The sequence below is a fragment of the Neolamprologus brichardi genome, chromosome 18 (assembly GCF_056152115.1).
Source record: "Neolamprologus brichardi isolate AB-2024 chromosome 18, ASM5615211v1, whole genome shotgun sequence".
In the NCBI taxonomy this organism is placed as follows: Eukaryota; Metazoa; Chordata; class Actinopteri; order Cichliformes; family Cichlidae; genus Neolamprologus; species Neolamprologus brichardi.
The window spans coordinates 22,810,974-22,830,050 of NC_142121.1; the positions used below are offsets into that span (position 1 = coordinate 22,810,974).

Genomic DNA, 19,077 nt, shown 5'->3' on the forward strand with positions numbered 1-19,077 from the left:
AGTCTTTAAATAATTAACAATAGCGTCTATAATGCAACAGCAGTCAATCTACTGGTCAGACAGAATAATTAACCTTTAATAATTAACATATGCACATCTTGTGCATGCGTGCATTGTGATTTAGACTGAGGAATCCATCCATACAGTAACAACTGTGTAGCAAAAGCAAGAATCGCCAGTTGTGACAAAACCATAGTGCTGTGCTTATTTTTGACTTGGTGATTGTGGCAGTTTCATAGTGACACTTTAGCTTTAATTGAGACAGTTAAACAAAGGGTTGGCGTGCAGAATGTAAAGTGGAAATAACCTCCTATGACTTAAATCCAGTATTTTAGAGAATGACCTTGGCATAGCATTTGGATGTGGTGCAATACCTTATTACAGAGTCATAAATACATTCTCAGTTTAAGCCACTGTAGGGCAAAGGCGTCTTCCTCGTTGCCGCTGGCTGCTATTTTACACATTTAATACATTGTTTATTCCAAACGGAGAAGATGTCAGATTGCACCACACGGCCACAGACAAACAAGGTCTGTTTATTTGTTTCCATAGAGTTAGCGTGACAATTATGTGTTTTGAATTTCAGTGTTTTAGGACTTCCTAGCAAATTAAAGATAATTGCCTCGTAAAAAAATATCCTCCAAAATAATCCAGTAAGGCTTCATTTCCCAACAGGATCACAGATGGGAGGCTGTGACATAGTAATGATAGCCACCCACGAGTGTGTGTCTGAACTGAGTGTGGTCAAATCCAGAATTAGGTACAGTGGTTAGACAGAACAATCAAACCCCACTGAGTTCCACGCAATGCTAGTTGTGGCTTAAAAAGTGGCCTGTTTTTTGTTCTTAGTATCTTTCCCAGAACTGGAAAATGCAGAGAAGCCCACAACAGTCATGCTTGACTTATCACAGAATGAGAATCTAGATCTGTCTAACCATAGGAGACAACTTTTTAGAAAATCACAGATGAATAAAAATTTAAAAATGAGTCATGGGATCCAGTTCACACTGTATATGAAAAATCAAATGCCTGTGGAGTCTGGTATAAGGCAGCTTATGCCTAAACCAGACTGTGCCTGGTCATCACTGTACCTTTCTATGGAGGCAGGTTCCTTCATGGTTCTTGCTGTTAGTGCATTAGGTCTTTTGTGGCTTCCATTATATAAACTTCCTTCATACAAGTCTGCACCCCTTCTCTTATCTGGTATATGCTGAGTGACAAGATGGAAGATTTGCATCTTAGTAATGAGTAGGTGAACAGTAACGTTTGAAGGTTAAATTACAGCTTATGTTGCATTCTAGGTAGAACTTATAAATTGTACCTTCAATTATGTATTGTGAATCTACAATACTCCCTGGGAGCTTATGTTTATATGACTCGCCTCCAGATTTTTGTGGCTGCATGAATATATGTGTGGGTTGTTCTACCAAGTTAATCGAGCAAAAGGCAATGATAGGTTATAACTATAACCTCTGCCCCCAGAAGGATAAGAATGAGGTAAAACACTGTGTTCCCTGCCTCGTAGCTTTGCTTAAGATCTGAACTGCTGGAATGTTTAACATAGCAGTCATAACTTATCACTTATTGTTTGTCACGGGGAGTTTGGAAAGGAAGAAAGGTGGGTTGTTGTTCCGATTCTATATATTCGGACATGGACACGTTTGAAGTAAGAGCCGCGGAGAGACAGGGAAGTCCAATGAGCCCAGGGGCCAAATGAATCCAGATGTCAGAGCATGTTCATAAGGTGGAGTCGGGTTGTACGGTAGTTGTTTTTCCTTGTTTAAAAGTTCAGTCGTTTCTTTATTCCATTTTTCCTGGCAGTTTCCCATCCTCTTCCCTTTTTCTTCTTTCGTGTTCTTTCTCCGTGTCACTCTCTTGGCAAATATGAAAAGCTCTTTTAACAAGTATGGAATGTCTTAAGGATTCAGTGATCCTGTCATAAACCCACTGAATGATTTGCATCCACTTATGGGGCTGCTGAGAGCTAGAAGACTTTTTTTGTTCACTTCTTGTCTTGAGAAAACTTATGTTTTCTTATGCAGAAAAGACGCTCTGTCTCGCAGAGAGAAAGATTAAACCACGGTATTTCGGAGCATGATAATGTTATAATAACACTATGTAATGCCGTGTAATCTAAACCTGTGGTTGCATCTTGTGGTATAAATGTCCTGCGGCCATTAAGCATTGCGGCCTTGACTGGCAGGCAAGCTGGCAGACCTCACATTGATAACAACTTTGTAGACCAGGACCAGAGGCTTAGAGGACAGTGAAATGGCACTAAAACGCTGTCTTTACAACTTCTTTGGCAGTCTTGCGATTTTTTTCTTTGCCCACTCCTTCTCTTGGCTTCCTATTTTTCTTCTCTTCTACATCTCTTTTTAGCAGGACCTCTTTGAGGGCTTTTCTGACAGCTTTCAGCAAGCAATCCGGCTATAACTTGTCACCCTTTAGCTTTCCAGTTATATTACCTAACAGAGGATTTTTTCCCATGTCTCTCGCCCTTATTTCAATCACACATTCTTTTGTTTTCTAGGCCAATTTTATAGGCAGCAACTATAAATGTTAGCGGGAGCAGCCTTGATCACAGTGATGTTGTTATCGGGTGTGTTACAAATGAGTTGTGCTTTTTACTGGCTTGTGGGGAGTCCCAGTGTGTCGCAGACGGCGGTCATATTAGTGCAGCTGTTGAGGAGGACATGGCTGTTGTTATCCTTCTGTCTGTGAGATGGGAGGGGCTGGACACACACGCACACACACACAGTTCTGAAATAGATTTGCTTTGGTGAATGAAGTCTGATGAATCAACATCCTTGTTAAGTTAACATTATTCTGGATGTTTATCAATAAATAAAAAAATGAAAATAAAAATCCAAAATGCCTCATTAATTCTTTATCTGTTATTCGTCTGTTTTCGGTGCCGCATACAGTATTGAACAGGTACTGGAGACTAATGTTCTTTTCAGTGACTACATGTATATGTGTTTGTACCTACATACACATGTGTGCATGGTTGTTGGAGTGAGAATATGTGCGTCGGCCCCCTCTTTCTCTTTTCTCAGTGTCTGTACAGTTGCTACTGTGCCTTCATGTTTGGTCATGCTTTCAAGGTGACATCACACACCAAGAGAGGAGGGTTGAGTCCGCGACATACAGACAGAAACCCACAGGAACCCACACACTTACATGGAAAAAAATATATATGGAAAGATGGTGGAAGTAAGATCATGGGTGCAGTGTAGAGTTTTGAGTCAATTGTGATGTAGAGGTGAAATAGGTTGAATAACCTTCAGATTTCAGATTGCAATATGAAATAATTAATGTTAACATTTTTTAAAGTTGCATTCAATGGGAAATCATATCAATTAATAGAGAAAAAGTTAAACATTTTAGTAAAATGAAAAGAAAGAAAATTAATTTGGTTGCAGCTCAGCCGTAGACCTGCTAATTTGTATTAAGTATGTACTTAATAACGTAGCAGATTACAATGGTCAGCATATTATTAAATCTTTCTTTCTCTCTCTCTCTGTAGAAAAGCAGAGGCATCTTTTCTAAGACGTGCATACTTTGCGAATATTTTCCATAACTTTATCCAACTGCAATTCTCAGCTCAACTTGATAAACATAAACCAAGCCTAACTGTTTAGTTTCCAGGGTTTTGATATGTGTTTGCAGTTGAAATGCCTCATGCAGTTCCTGGTGAGCTTGTAGATCATGTAATTTAAGATTTGTTATAATGTTATTTACTTTCCCTCTGTCTTATTTCTGTGTCTCTCTCCTTTCAGACATGTTCCAGTCCCTATTATCCTTCTCTCAAGGCCACCTGAGTTCGCTGTTGGAGGCAAGCTTCCCATCTCTGTCCCAGCAAGCACTACCCCATGTAAATCAGCTTTTTTCCTCCCTCTCCCTCTACCTCCGTGGAGGTAATGTCTCTGTGGAGGGAGAAGTCCACCATTTTTTTAACAACCTCTTCCCACTTGCATACACGTGCCTTATAAATCCAGGCGTTGAAGGCAGCATAATGGTGGGCAGTAAAATGGGTGACTGTCTCCGAATGATCCGGCCAGATATCAACCCGTTTGGCAATCACGCTGTCGTCATGGCCCAGAAGCTGGCCGGGGCTTTGGGGGTTGGGCGGCAACTCGGTCTGGCCCTGGAAGAAGGACTGGAGGTCATGAACGCAACCGAATATGCCAGACTGAGCAAGGAGTGCGTAAAGTCCCTGGTGAAGATGATGTACTGCTCCCACTGCAGAGGTCTGACGTTGATCAAGCCCTGTGGGGGCTACTGTCTGAATGTAATGCGAGGCTGCTTGGCTTGCTTGTCAGAATTGGATCAGCCTTGGAGGAGATACACTAGGTTGGTGGAGAAACTTACCCATGCCATGGCCGGGCAGCACAGTTTGGAACTGGCCATGCTGGGCGTCAGAGGGCACGTTAATGAGGCCTTGCTTTATACACAGCTTCATGGTCCACTCATTACTGCCACGGTGAGTACACACTGGTGAAACATCGATCATAGGCTTTAATGCACAAGAAAAGGCCTCCAAAACTTTTCTTGTTTTTGTTTGTTTGTTTAATATCTTTGTTTTATACATGTACCTTGGCAAAGTTTAATATGTTGATTGGAAAGCTTTTGCAGCTTGCTTGTCAGTTATGACTTATTTTTTTTCCAGCAGTGCAACAAAGAACCCTACACACTACATTAATGTTTCTGCTACGTTGAAACTTTTCAGAGAAGAATAATGTTTATACTGAAAAGAACTTTAGCCCCCACCAAGTTAACTGAGGCTAGAGGAATAATTTTTCAAAATGGTAAGGCAGCTAAAAATCTCCATTGTTTACATTCTGACTGTGGAAATATTGCTCATTGACTATGGTGAACCTGAGACAAAAAGTGAATAAAGCGTATGCAAGTGAGTGCACTTGCATGCTATAAATGCTACCATATGGTTTAAGCAATATGTGTGCACAAGTTAATATTGTCAACAGCATATACAGAGTTTTATAAACTGCTGCCAGAGAAACCTGAAGCTAAACCTGTTCTTTTATGACAGCAAGCATTACAGTTAAGCTGTACCTAGTTAGGCAACTTAACAAGTAGTACAGAGGTTATAATACATATTGAGTAGTCTTCTGTGATTATTGGTTTCAGACAAAATAGCTTTTGAATCAGGCCATTATTATCACAAGTTCAAAGGACCAGATTGTAATTGCCTAGCAACATCTGTGTAAATAATTTTTCTTTGCCTAAACTTCAAATAATATTTATCTAGAAGGTAAGAAAAACATATTTCATACTTGTAGCAATTCTGGTGACAAATGGCCAGCAACATATTAAGTAAGTAACGTATGTGCTTCAACATGTGAAACCAGCAGTGTGGCTCTTTAGTTGTGGAGGAACACTACAAAACATAAATGGATCCATATTAATGCATAGACAGTTATAACCTGCACAGATGCTTATAACTTTCTCTGTTTGTGTGTAACAGAGGAGAGTTAGGTGCCAGGCTTAAAGACTGACCTAATAAAACTATGCGGGGAGAGAGACCAAGCTTGTATTTCATGTGTGCGTACGTGTGCCTGCTTGGTATTCATAGGGTGGCAGGCAAGCCCAGAGCAGGGGACTCAGCAGCATGAGGACAAGTGGTACAGAATTGAAAGAGTTCCAGCTAGGCCATACAATCTAGACCTAGTAAGCTGACAAAAAAAGGATCTGGATACTAGTGGCTTTCATATGTTTGAGTAAGCACTCACCAAGGTTGGAGCATAAACATGAGCACCCATGTGTAAAAAGTCATCACACACGCACACGCACACTAAAAGGCCTACGAGTTCTATGAAATACCCATTGAACCCACTGAAAAATGTTAAACTGTGGTACAAGTGCAAAAATGTGCTTAACTAAAGTCGAGTTGAAAACAACGAACTCTGCTTCTTTTTTGCCCAGTCAGAGTATTATATGGAGTTGTTATTAAAGGAATTATTGTGACTGTGCGGTTTAATTCTGGGATGCTGTCCCAAGCCATTTGTGGTTGCGCTTTCATTTACTCTGTTAGCTGCAGACTACATGGTCTCCAATATACGTTGCCATACAACACATTGTACATACAAACTCACACACTCACACAAACGCATACACAGAGGATTGCCCAAGGATGACATTTTTAGCCCAGCCTAGCAACCTAGATCTAACACATTCCTGCTTTTATTGATATAGAGCCTAACTGTGGGTGGGTTGAAGGGAAGTGATTATAGATTTTGGTAGATCCTAGAGTTGGATTATGAGAAGTAGACACCATTAGGGAAAACATGAAAAAATATGCAGTAAAACAGCTACTCCCTTTGATGCAAAGAGCAGCACCAATGTTCAGTGAGGCTTTCTCAGAATACAGCTGTGTTTATTTCGTCTTAAAGTTTCTCCAGATTCAGCTGTGCTTCTGAGGCCATTTGTTGAGATCATTACAAAAATGATATGGCTCATTTGACCTACAGGGAAACCTTATATCTTCTGCGTGGTTATGATGGCCATACTAGGATAACTCTTAACACATAAAAGCATGTTTTTTTCTCACACATTCATTCAGTGACTCAGTTGCTTACTAAGCTCTTTATGGTATGTCTATGAGAAAATAGCAACAGTGGTCCATATTAGAACAGTTTATATGCAGGTCTACCTTATCCGCTTGTTGGTTTTACCACACCTTCTCATTACGGTCTTACGGAGGAATGATAATAGCAGACTGGGCCTTTAGATAATGGAAACAAGGGCTCGTGGGTTGATTGGAAGCTTTCCATTTACCATCGCGGCACCTCAGTAGACTGCAGAAGTTTACATTGCAAGCACTTTTTCTTTTACACTTGGCCACAATAAAATTAAGGAATATCATTGGTTTGAAAATACAACCTCGCTTTCAAAAGTTGGGATAGTAGGCAGAATATATTTAAAACTGAATTTATCGAGTTGCAAATGATTTGAAGCCTATATTTCATTGTAAATAGAACAAAGACTAAGAACTGAATGCTGCAACTGAGAAATTGGACTGTTTTTTAAATTAAAAAATATGATAATTACAAATTTGATAGCAACTAAAACACACATGGATCCATCCTACAACTACTTAGGTTAATTGTCAACAGGTAGTAAAACAATGTAGGTAGAAAATGATCAAACCAAAGAGGCTGAGTGTTTTAGAAGTAAAGATGAGGAGGGATTCACCCAGCTGTAAAAGGTTGTCTCATCAAATAGTTAGGCTATTTAAAAATAATCTTTATATCTTTTTAGTTAGCTTTAAAAATGTTTTATATGATAGTTTTATTATAGTATTGTTAAAATAGAGAATCAAGATAAATCTCCAGGCAGTGATGCATTAAAAATTAACACAGTTCTGGGGTGGATGTGGCTTCACTGGTTTAGGAACACATGTGACAAAGGTCAGTAAATTTATTGTGTTGCTGCATCCACAAATGCAATTTAAAACTCTATTATGCAAAGATAAAGTCAGATATAAAGAAGATCCACCATCTTCTCTGGGTTTGTGCTCATTTAATTTGGAGTTAGGCAAAGTGGAGAACTGTTGTTCTTAAAAGTTAAATGGAATATCTGGTCTAAAGACATTGTTCTGTATCAGTGTGTGGTTCAAAAGACAGCATCTTAGGTACTTTATAGTGCATGTGGCATGGGTAACCCACACATCTGTGAAAGTTCCACTTGCTGAAAAAATGTAAACAGGTTTAGGAGCACCATGTGCTGTCGTTCAGATGTCTCACTTATTTTAGCAGGACAGTAGCAAACTACATTCTGCACATGTTGCAACAGCACATGGCTCTGTGACCAAGAGAGTACAAAGATCAAAACCTTTTTAATAGTAATACACGAAGGAACTGAAATCTTTAGTTCCCAAACAATTAGAAAGGTGATTAAAAAGGAGGTGATGGAAAAAAACATGTTTTTGAGAAATGTTCCTGAGAAAGAATTATAATTTCTTTTGTCTTAATGTTTATGTCTTTTATTTTAATAATTACTTTCAGACCATTTTCATAATTTGTTTCAGATATGCTGATGAAAACAGTTCTAGAGGTCTTTTTTATCATCTTGTATAACACACATGCTCAGGCTTTTATAGTTCCTGTATCTGATATTTCAGACTGTTAGCTTAATGTTTGCTGCCAAATAATGCAGATGGCAAATCTATATGCTTAAACCATTTTTCTAAATTGCGTGTGCCTTTGGCACGCCTCTAAACATCAGGCGGAGTGACTGACTTAGTCAGCAGTCCATTAGCTAATGATGGTTGATGCAGCCCATCTTCTCCTCAGTCGCCCTCACACATTTCTGCCACTCTCAACTTCTCTCACTGTAATACTGTATGCTGATCATATGCAGCCACACCACAACAAATATACAAACAAACAAGAAATATACAAACAAACAGATGAATAAATAAATGTTGTTATAGCAGCCATAAATGTGATTGAGAGTGGAATGCCTTTGCCTCTGAACACAAAGCAGTTGCACTCAGTTTAATATCTTTCTCTAGTAATCTTTACTTTGGAGTGATGGATTGACAGAATCCTATTGTTTCAGAAGGCACACCATCTTGGATCAATATACAGTTGATTATGCTGATGAAATGTTGGTAGAAGGGAATCTAGTGTGAGGTTTTTCTTCAGAGCTCGTGGTCGGCTACTGGATGGATAGTTTGTACAGAACAGGAAACAGAAAAATACAGACAGAAAACAGACAACAAAAAGAAACTTTATCAGTATAATAAATGAAAGAATTTTTCCAGGACTTTGGTATATTGATCATAGTCTGTAAGCTTCTCCAATCAAAGTCCAGATTTGTGTAATAAACTTCAATAGTGCCATCCAATGTAATAAAATCATGTTCGTTTATTTATTTTTTTTGTCTATTACATAGTAAATCAGAACACCTCATCAAGTCATATTACCTCTCATATTGATTCAAAAAAAGTCGGATTCCTGATGAGACTTTTTGTTCTTTATAACACACAAATTCCTGATACCTTCAGGTTAGACGTCTCTCCTAATTAAATAAACATAAATACATTTTCTAACACTGAATGCACAAAAATCACACTTCAGTGATTCTTATTTATAGTGCTTCCTGAATCCTGTATTTTGAACTAGCTACCATAATAATATCAGGCAGCAGCTGCTGCGATGTTAACACAAGTGCCTGCTGCATCTGTGTTATGATTTTTATGGTAAACGCTGGCCCATTAGAAGCCTTCATGAACACATGGGCTCCAAGTTTCTCTTTAGATGCTTATTTTCTCTCCCTGTGGCCGTATGTTCCACAATATATTGTAGAGACAGACAAGATGAACTCACTTGACTTTCCCAGTCTCTTTCTCTTGCTTTCTTTTCTTTTTCTCTATATATAACACCACTTGAATCCACTGAGACGTCTTGGCACATTCTGTGTCTGTAATTCTCAGAAATTTATTTACAGTTTTGGATAAACGTTGTCAACAAACTCCACAGTAACACCCATATTCACAAGAAAAAAAAAACAAGAGGCTCTCATTTTTAGATCATCTGCGAGTGATTTAATCAGGGTAAACAAGCCTCAGTGTGGAGAGAGGAACTCAGTGTGCTCTTTACAGACTGCAATCTGAAGGACTTTTTCCTGTGATATACGAGTGACTGCAACTCTCTTTAATTAGCACTGACATCGTTTGGACAACGGAAAAAGGAGAGAGGGGAGGACAGCTCAACAGAGACTGAGAAAGAATAGACAAAATGATTTAGACAAAATGAATGGAGAGAGGCAAAGGGCACACAGGAGGAGAAGTGTAACAGTGTAAACTGTCTACACTCTTTTAGTCAGGGTTGTAGGAGATCTTCCTGTATGAGTGGGAGGATTGCTATAGAAAGAAAAGTAGGTTATTAAACATTTTGTTTTTAGCTACTACACATAATCATACTCCAGTTAAATTCAGGTTTATTTGTATACTGAAAAAAACCCCCATCACAAACTGCTAAAGATGCCAGAAAAGTCAACCAAACAGAGCATTCACTATGAGCAGCACTTGGCAATGGTGGAAAAGAAGATCTCCTTTTAACACGAAGAGACCGCTGACAAACCCAGACTTAGGGAGGTGTGGCTATCTGCGGCAAATGGTCGGTGGTTAAAGGGAAGGAGGAGAGAAAAGAGGAGCGTAGAAAGACGAGGACAAAACACAAACTATAGAAGAGAGAAGACAAAAGTTAATGACGTGACATATAAAGATGTGGGGATTGAAAAGAGGTGAGCGGAGGACAAATACTCAGTGCATCATGGGAAGTCCTCCAGCAGCCTACACCTATAGCGGCATAACTAAAGCCAGTTACACACTGGAAACAATTTGCTGTGAGAGACCACAAAAAGATATGCGGGAGTGGAAAAAACTCTCTTTAACTTCAGGGTTAGAAACTGAAGGTACTGCCAATGAAAGTGCAGAACACCGTTTATTGACATATGACCAGGTAATAAATATATTATAAGGTCACAACAGTAACCAGAGCCTGGGATGTCTGCAAGCAAGCTTCAAATCACTTCCTGTGTATACGCGGCTTAATGTTTCATGGTCAGCTTTTACAAAATGTTTTCACATAGAGGTGCTTTATTAAGCTCACACAATTAAAATGGAAAAGAAAAACCACTAAAATTAAAACCAATTTAAAAAAAAAGAAAAGAAATGGTGATAATAAATAATATTTAAACTTAAATTAAATTCAGCTTAAATATGTTGTAAACAAACTATAAATGCTGTTTTCTGTTTATCATTCAAAACCTGGTAGCTTACCATCATAAGCAGATCTAATCACAATATTTAACCCTGACCAGCAAACATCTCATCTTGAGGTATGCAGATGTATATAATTTGTACATTCCAGTTTATGGAAACAACACATTATTTACAAAGCAATCTCCTTCATCCACAAAAGAAACCATAGATAATCATTGTGGATAATCAGCTTTTGACATACATGCCTTGACCCAGCTATGCTGCTGTTATTATTAATATTAACAACAACAAGAATAGACAGCTTTTATTAACAAGGGGTCATAACAGGGGTAGGGGGTAGCTCCACACAACCCAAAAGGGAATTGTATCTCTTTCCTGGACTGAACCTGGGATCTTGTAATAATAATAATAATAATAATAATAATAATAATAATAATAATAATAATAATAATAATAATAATAATAATAATAATGCAATATTTATCAATCTGTATAGACTGTCTGATGCTATAGTAACACCTTATAGCCTAGATCTGTGTCAGTGTGTGGTTAACCATATAACACAGTCTGGCAGTGCTGTTGAGGGAAGAGAGAGGCTTTCTTATTCCCCTAACCCACCCACATGTTCCCAGAGGGGTCAGGGTTTGAACTGGCAAGTATCCAGTTGCAACCCTGCTTCATTAACCACAAGGCCTCCGCCACTTTACCGCTAGTCTGGCAAAATAAAGACAAAGTCCGTATTATACATACATGTTTATGTGTTATTTTTGGATAATGTTATATTGTTATTACAGACTTTCACACATTGTGCCCAGTGTTGTTCCTCACCAAGTCATTTCAGGGGAGAACAAAAGACACCTTAGAGTCTATGTATTTCTTCTGTTTTTAGATTAACGTTTAATCAGCAAAAAAAGAAATGTAAACACGTGCGCACATGAGCCTTCCTTTTCTGTTTTCATGTGTGTAGCAATTAGCGGTGCAGTTTTTTTTTTTTTTTCTTCTGCATAGTTACCATGCTGCTCAACGGCACAAATTCTTTGCGGTCTCTATGGGGAAAACATAATAAATATAATATACAGCCATGTTACCAATATTTTAACCAGTGGCTGGTTGCTTTCCCACTGTTATGATAGGACTGTACTACTGTGAGTATTTTCTTTTTTGTTTTCCTTTAGTCTGAAACCACAGTGAATCAAGTCAATTAATTTAACAACTTCTTTACTTTTGATCTTGCAAGTGCTTTTTCCAGCCTGGTAGCTTGTTACATAATGCTCATTGAAACATTCATATGAAATTAAATTAAATCCATATTCCAAAGGCAAGTCTGTTCTCCTACTACACGTTGGTGTGTCATTTCTAAACTTCAATGAAAGGATTGGATGATGGTGTTATCCTATGAGCGGTTTTTAATGATATCACCAAAAACTAAAGAAATTTCAAGTTTAAGTTCCTTGCTATAATCACTGAAGTGGAAGTTTTCTTATTTATTTTCATATATATTGTGTTACAATGTTGGATAAACACGTCAAAGGTAGCTAATATTTCAGTATTGAAAACTTCTATACCTCAAAAAGTCAGGCTTCAGGCTGCACTAAATGCTTAGGTTCAGGCAGTTCATTACTTTTATATAAGTATTATAAAACAGAGGGAATATTCTTGATATGCTGATCTCACACAAGCAGCTTTGATTACGAATACAAACTTCCAAATTCCCAATCAAAGGACAGGCACTCGCAAGAAAGTTGGCTTTCAGGGAGAATTGCTGAAATAGCTTAGTTTCGGATAGTTGATGAACAAAAGGCTGCACTAAGGCCCAGTGTAAGATAAACAATGATTAATCAGAACTGTGATGTCAAAGTATTCCAGTAGAGGCCAAGAGTGTGCATAATGGAGATTAGTGTACATGATAGTTTATAATTCTGTCAGATGGTTCAAAAGTGGACATTGTTTCATCTTAGGTCAGGAACTGATGATATAATCCAATCTTGGCTCCTTTTTAAAAATCTCTTTATTTTTATTTTTTCAATTCTCTCATCCACCATCAGAGCCATGAAAAGGAAATATTTTATATCTGAGCTCACCTAGAAAGGGCATTTAACTGACAATGACTTTGGCACCGCTTACAAATATGGTGTGATTCCTAGAGAAACAGTTGGTAGCATTAGGCAATGACATGTGATTGTTTATATGCACATTTAGCACATACCCCATCGGAAGAAGAGGGTCTTCACTGACCAGACAAGCTAATGCTCATCTCACAATGTGTTGTGCTTGGGGTCAGGGGGGCTGAGAAAGTTCTCCAGGCTTTACTGGATAATCCCTTGATAAATAAACTGGGAGGAAAGACCACCACTGCTATCTGTAAGCTAATACTCCCCTAGAGAAGCGATGGCAATGGGCTTGGCTAGCTTGGAAGCGATTATCTTGCTGTTCTCTTTTTTTCGCTCTCTTACTTTAGGAAGATATTTAAGTAATGCACAGTTCTTCATAAAGTTGGAACAACATAGAACACATGAAAATAGATCCTATCTTAGACCTTTGTGAGACTTAAAAAAACCCCCAAAATAAATCTATCCACTTTGGAAAGTGGTTATGTGCAACTGTGTTGATATGCAAAACTGTAAATCCACACCTGTAAAACATACTGTACACATGCAGTGTAGTTGTAAAAACACTAATCCACCCTCCCTGCAGCAGTAGAAATCAAATTTCATTGGGTAGCTCAAATGCACATAGAATACATGCCTTGTATTTCCCTAAAGTCTTCCACGTGGAGAAGATCCATCCCATCAATCTGCCCCCTCCATCAGTCTCTGTCCTCAGGCAATCATATAAGGAATGCTCTGTAAAATAGCTGAAGGTTGTGAAGGTATAACAAGGGCAAGCAGGTGGTCACACACACATACACACTCAAAACCAAAAACTCACGCTGGGCCCAAATGGGATTTCCATTCTCACGCCATCATCAGGTCATGAGATAATTGATTTATGGCCGTGTTTTAGCTCATGTCATTATTCAGCCTGTCATCTGATTGGCTTTCAGGATTATGTGGTTATCAGAGCCAATCTATAAGAGCATGTCTGTATTTCTCAAGAGTATTCTTAAGAGGATCCTGTTTATTTTTCCTGACAGTCACTTTGTGTTCAGTTTACACTGTGTGTTTAGTTAGCCATAAAAATGATTTGTGTTAGTGTTATTGTTTTGAAATGTAGGTCTTTTTTTTGGGCCTCTTCAAAAAGTATAACATTTGAACCTCTTTTCTGTGGTTTGGTAATGCAAAAAAATGGGGTAATGCAAACAGAACTGAGAGTGACCCCCTCTTGATGTTCATATTTTACTCAGATGTTTACATTTTTGTCTGAAAGAATAGCGCAATGTTGAGAAACGCTGATGAGAAATGGCACTTTGAAAAGTTCACAATGACAGGATTACACCCTATCTTAATTTCTCACCACTGCAGAGTTGTGATAACCTGTAGCACTGCCCTCATTTGTCACGCGCTGAACTTTATTTAGCACATTTGGTCTCATGCGATTAAAGAAAAAAACTTTTGAGAGAGTTTCCTAATAGAAGTATTAATAAAAAATGTCCTGTTAATAAGTTTCAGCTCATTTATATATTGGCAGCATATGTATATATATACAGTGGGGCAAAAAAGTATTTAGTCAGCCACCGATTGTGCAAGTTCCCCCACTTAAAATGATGACAGAGGTCAGTAATTTGCACCAGAGGTACACTTCAACTGTGAGAGACAGAATGTGAAAAAAAAATCCATGAATTCACATGGTAGGATTTGTAAAGAATTTATTCGTAAATCAGGGTGGAAAATAAGTATTTGGTCAATAACAAAAATACAACTCAATACTTTGTAACATAACCTTTGTTGGCAATAACAGAGGTCAAACGTTTACTATAGGTCTTTACCAGGTTTGCATACACAGTAGCTGGTATTTTGGCCCATTCCTCCATGCAGATCTTCTCAAGAGCAGTGATGTTTTGGGGCTGTCGCCGAGCAACACGGACTTTCAACTCCGGCCACAGATTTTCTATGGGGTTGAGGTCTGGAGACTGGCTAGGCCACTCCAGGACTTTCAAATGCTTCTTACGGAGCCACTCCTTTGTTGCCTGGGCGGTGTGTTTTGGATCATTGTCATGTTGGAAGACCCAGCCTCGTTTCATCTTCAAAGTTCTCACTGATGGAAGGAGGTTTTGGCTCAAAATCTCACGATACTTGGCCCCATTCATTCTGTCCTTAACACGGATCAGTCGTCCTGTCCCCTTGGCAGAAAAACAGCCCCATAGCATGATGTTTCCACCCCCATGCTTCACAGTAGGTATGGTGTTCTTGGGATGCAACTCAGTATTCTTCTTCCTCCAAACACGACGAGTTGAGTTTATACCAAAAAGTTCTACTTTGGTTTCATCTGACCACATGACATTCTCCCAATCCTCTGCTGTATCATCCATGTGCTCTCTGGCAAACTTCAGACGGGCCTGGACATGCACTGGCTTCAGCAGCGGAACACGTCTGGCACTGCGGGATTTGATTCCCTGCCGTTGTAGTGTGTTACTGATGGTGACTATTGTTACTTTGGTCCCAGCTCTCTGCAGGTCATTCACCAGGTCCCCCCGTGTGGTTCTGGGATCTTTGCTCACCGTTCTCATGATCATTTTGACCCCACGGGATGAGATCTTGCGTGGAGCCCCAGATCGAGGGAGATTATCAGTGGTCTTGTATGTCTTCCATTTTCTGATGATTGCTCCCACAGTTGATTTTTTCACACCAAGCTGCTTGCCTATTGTAGATTCACTCTTCCCAGTCTGGTGCAGGTCTACAATTCTTTTCCTGGTGTCCTTCGAAAGCTCTTTGGTCTTAGCCATGGCGGAGTTTGGAGTCTGACTGGTTGAGGCTGTGGACAGGTGTCTTTTATACAGATGATGAGGTCAAACAGGTGCCATTCATACAGGTAACGAGTGGGGGACAGAAAAGCTTCTTACAGAAGACGTTACAGGTCTGTGAGAGCCAGGGATTTTCCTTGTTTGAGGTGACCAAATACTTATTTTCCACCCTGATTTACGAATAAATTCTTTACAAATCCTACCATGTGAATTCATGAATTTTTTTTCACATTCTGTCTCTCACAGTTGAAGTGTACCTCTGGTGCAAATTACTGACCTCTGTCATCATTTTAAGTGGGGGAACTTGCACAATCGGTGGCTGACTAAATACTTTTTTGCCCCACTGTATATATATATACATATATATGCAGTGTATTTTCTGAGGTCCTGAGCAGTCAGAAAGGCCCCTTTTGTCTCTTTTTTATCACTCACTTTGTGCTTATTATTTCTGTTATGGCGACTCCTTCATGGTATGTAGTGGTTTATTCCCCTGTATTATTATTATTTTTACCCAGAATAGTTTTCTTCCTAGCCAGTCATAACAAGGTTACATTAACCTAACACAAAATTCAAATAATAAAAATGAGCATTAAACATCCAACTAATGCATCATAACTACATTATTTTCTTAAGCAAAACCTGTAACTTTTTTACAGACTATTCTGCTCCACCATTTGCTTACATGGCTGTTGCAAAGGCTTGCCAGCTTCCTCAGTTTCGCACACAGACACACACACTTCCATATGCACTGTGCAGTAGACCTCCCAAACTCTACAGTCTGGACATGATGTCATAAGATTTTATGTTGTAATGAATCTCTGGAATTGGATTTATAGATTATTATTCCTTTATTCATTTCTGTATTTATTTTACTAAATGAGAAAGAGGCACATTGTTTAATTCAGCAGGAGCTGTTGCATTGGCCAAGTAACTGTCGTAACATTTATAACAGTAGTAATTCCTAGAATTAACTGTGTTTTTGGTCAAAGCAATCAAATAGTCTCATTTGTCAGGCTTTATTTTGAAATGTTCAAATCTGTGTTCTAATACATTTCTAAACACACTGTGAGTGTGTGCACACGAGATGAACAATGACTGTCCACAGAAGCATTGCTGCGCATGCAAACAGCATTTAGCTCAGAGTGCTGACAGGCTACATGGTCGAAACAGTTGCTATGGTCTATCTTTTCTCACCGCCGCAATGTAGTGCATGTGTGTGTCGTGTGTGCATGCGTATGTGCCATACTCTTGTGTGGTTGAGTCCGTCCACCACATGTGAGCGTGTTTTATGGGTCCAAAGGGAGTTAAGGTTAATGCAGTAAAACCACCTTCCGCGTGCCCAGCGTATGCCTTAAAAGAGGATTTGACATGAGAATAAAAAATAAAACTATGGATAGTAGTAGAAGGTTTTTAGTGAAAAAGAAAAAAAAAATCAGATACTTATTATGATGTCATTGTTGAGTCCTCTGCTACTGATGGGCCTATTGCATGGTTGGTATGTGAAAGCTTTCATTTAAACAGCACATGAGCTGACACATCTGCCTCACTGTGGAGGGAAAAGGATATTTTTAGTGCAACTGCGAGACACATTTTGTTACCGTTAACATATTTCAGCTGCTTCAAAACTAATCCAAACTCTTCCCAGCATGTGGACACACCCCTTCAAGCAAAAATTTAAACACACATGTCGCCAGGATGGATTTGTTTCTCTAAGATTCTAAAGTCTAAATCTTCTTTACTGTAAATTCAAGTTACCTTGTTTACCAAGAATGAGGTGGTCACTGACTCTCTTCCGCTGTTTCTTACTGTAAGGCTAAATATTACGTAGTCCTTTTTGGATGTCCTTACACGGTAGAGTGACTCATCTTTCTAGTCAAAGCAATATACGCACTGATCACTGTAAGGAATTGTTTAGTTCAGCTTGTACCAGCCATTACAGTCGGTCTCTCTGGCTAATTGAGGCTCACTTAATAACGCTGCCTAGAGGCTTTTAAGCCAATGAGATGTCATTGATTTTGTCTCTCGTTTTTTGCGGCACACGCCCCTTTATTCATGACCCTGCTGTCTCCTCCTCTCTGCCGCTGGCTTTAATAGCCCGCTGGGAATACTTGCCAATGTTTCCAAGTGTGCACACATGCATTCACCTCCATGAAGTAGTGGAATAGTCTGCATTTACTGTCAGACCTCCTGGCTGTAACTCACTCATCAAACCGTTTCTTTCATCGCATCCCTCACTTCATGGCCACTCCTTTCCTATGCTCTCCATTACTCTGAACTTGGCTGTTCCATAGTTCTTTTCACCTTTCTTCCCTCTGTTATCATTCACTTTAATATAGCTGTCCTTCATTTAAAGCGGTGATTATATGAGTGCGATGAAAGGTATTACCTTAATTGCAAGTAAGTTCTCAGAGTTGTATAGGTGTCAGTGGGTGGTTTTGAAGCTTCACTGCTGTTCCTCCCATAGTTTTATAAGATTTCTTTCTTAACAGGTGTTTGTTTGCTCTGTCCTCCCCACAGGTGGACAAGGTGTGTGACCTGTCTACAGGGGAACCCACACACATGCATCCTACTAGACCCGAGGTCAAAACCTCGACAGTGACCTTATCTTCTCCTTTTCCATCTTCCCCTTCCTCCCATCCTTCATTAGAGGAGTTGCAGGGGCAGTTAGGTCACTTAAAAAGGTAAGGCAAAGCTACAAACATTCAATCCTTTAGTTAGATTCCAAACTTTACTACTGGCTCTTCATTTTTTACAGTCAATGTTTTTTCTTGTTACTTAGCTACACTACTAGATGGAATGTAAACTCCACTTAAATAAAAAATGACTAGGCCTATATGACACGGACTAAGGGGTTGGCCAGTGTCTATTCACAGCTGTCACTTTTTGCTTTCTTCAAATGGCTAGTTGGATACAATTCACAACCACACACTGTAAATGTAGTGCCTGGTCCAGCTTTTTTGAAAGGGGTTTGCACAGTCCGTGCCCTCCACCTGGCCCAGTCTGAGGCAACCATCCTGTGCCCACAGCATCTGGTAGTGAGGTGAAGTGTGGGTAAGATTAATGTTGACGGACCAACAATTTCCTGTTTACCCAGACGGCCATACCACCAACTCTGCACACTAGCCGGCCTCGATTACATAGCAGCACTCACAAAAACACACACACAGACACCCTCTTGCAGTGTTGTCTACCATGAATCACTGCAGTGATGCCAGCCTAGCTGACAGGTCTGGCCTGGCACTAGCACCACCATTCATGGCAACACAATCCAGCTCACTGCATGCTGCCAACACTGACCAGCGCACATGTGAGTGCTGACCACATCAGAGGCACTGCAGCACCAAGTGCAGTAAAAGGAGACTCGTGTACAGCTGAAAAATATGAAACATGATAGAGTAAAACAACATTTATATTTATTATATAT

General features: G+C 39.4%; 1 protein-coding gene across 2 annotated transcripts in view; it reads left to right on the plus strand.

Annotated features, from left to right (window-relative positions):
- Positions 1 to 19,077, plus strand: part of gpc5c (glypican 5c) — a 99,414-nt gene that overhangs the window by 22,304 nt on the left and 58,033 nt on the right. For both annotated transcript variants that reach the window (XM_035906158.2, XM_006786544.3), the window contains 2 exons: positions 3,783 to 4,486; positions 18,171 to 18,334. In XM_035906158.2, coding sequence (XP_035762051.2) covers positions 3,783 to 4,486; positions 18,171 to 18,334 — 868 coding nt within the window. The remainder of the gene's footprint in view (positions 1 to 3,782; positions 4,487 to 18,170; positions 18,335 to 19,077) is intronic.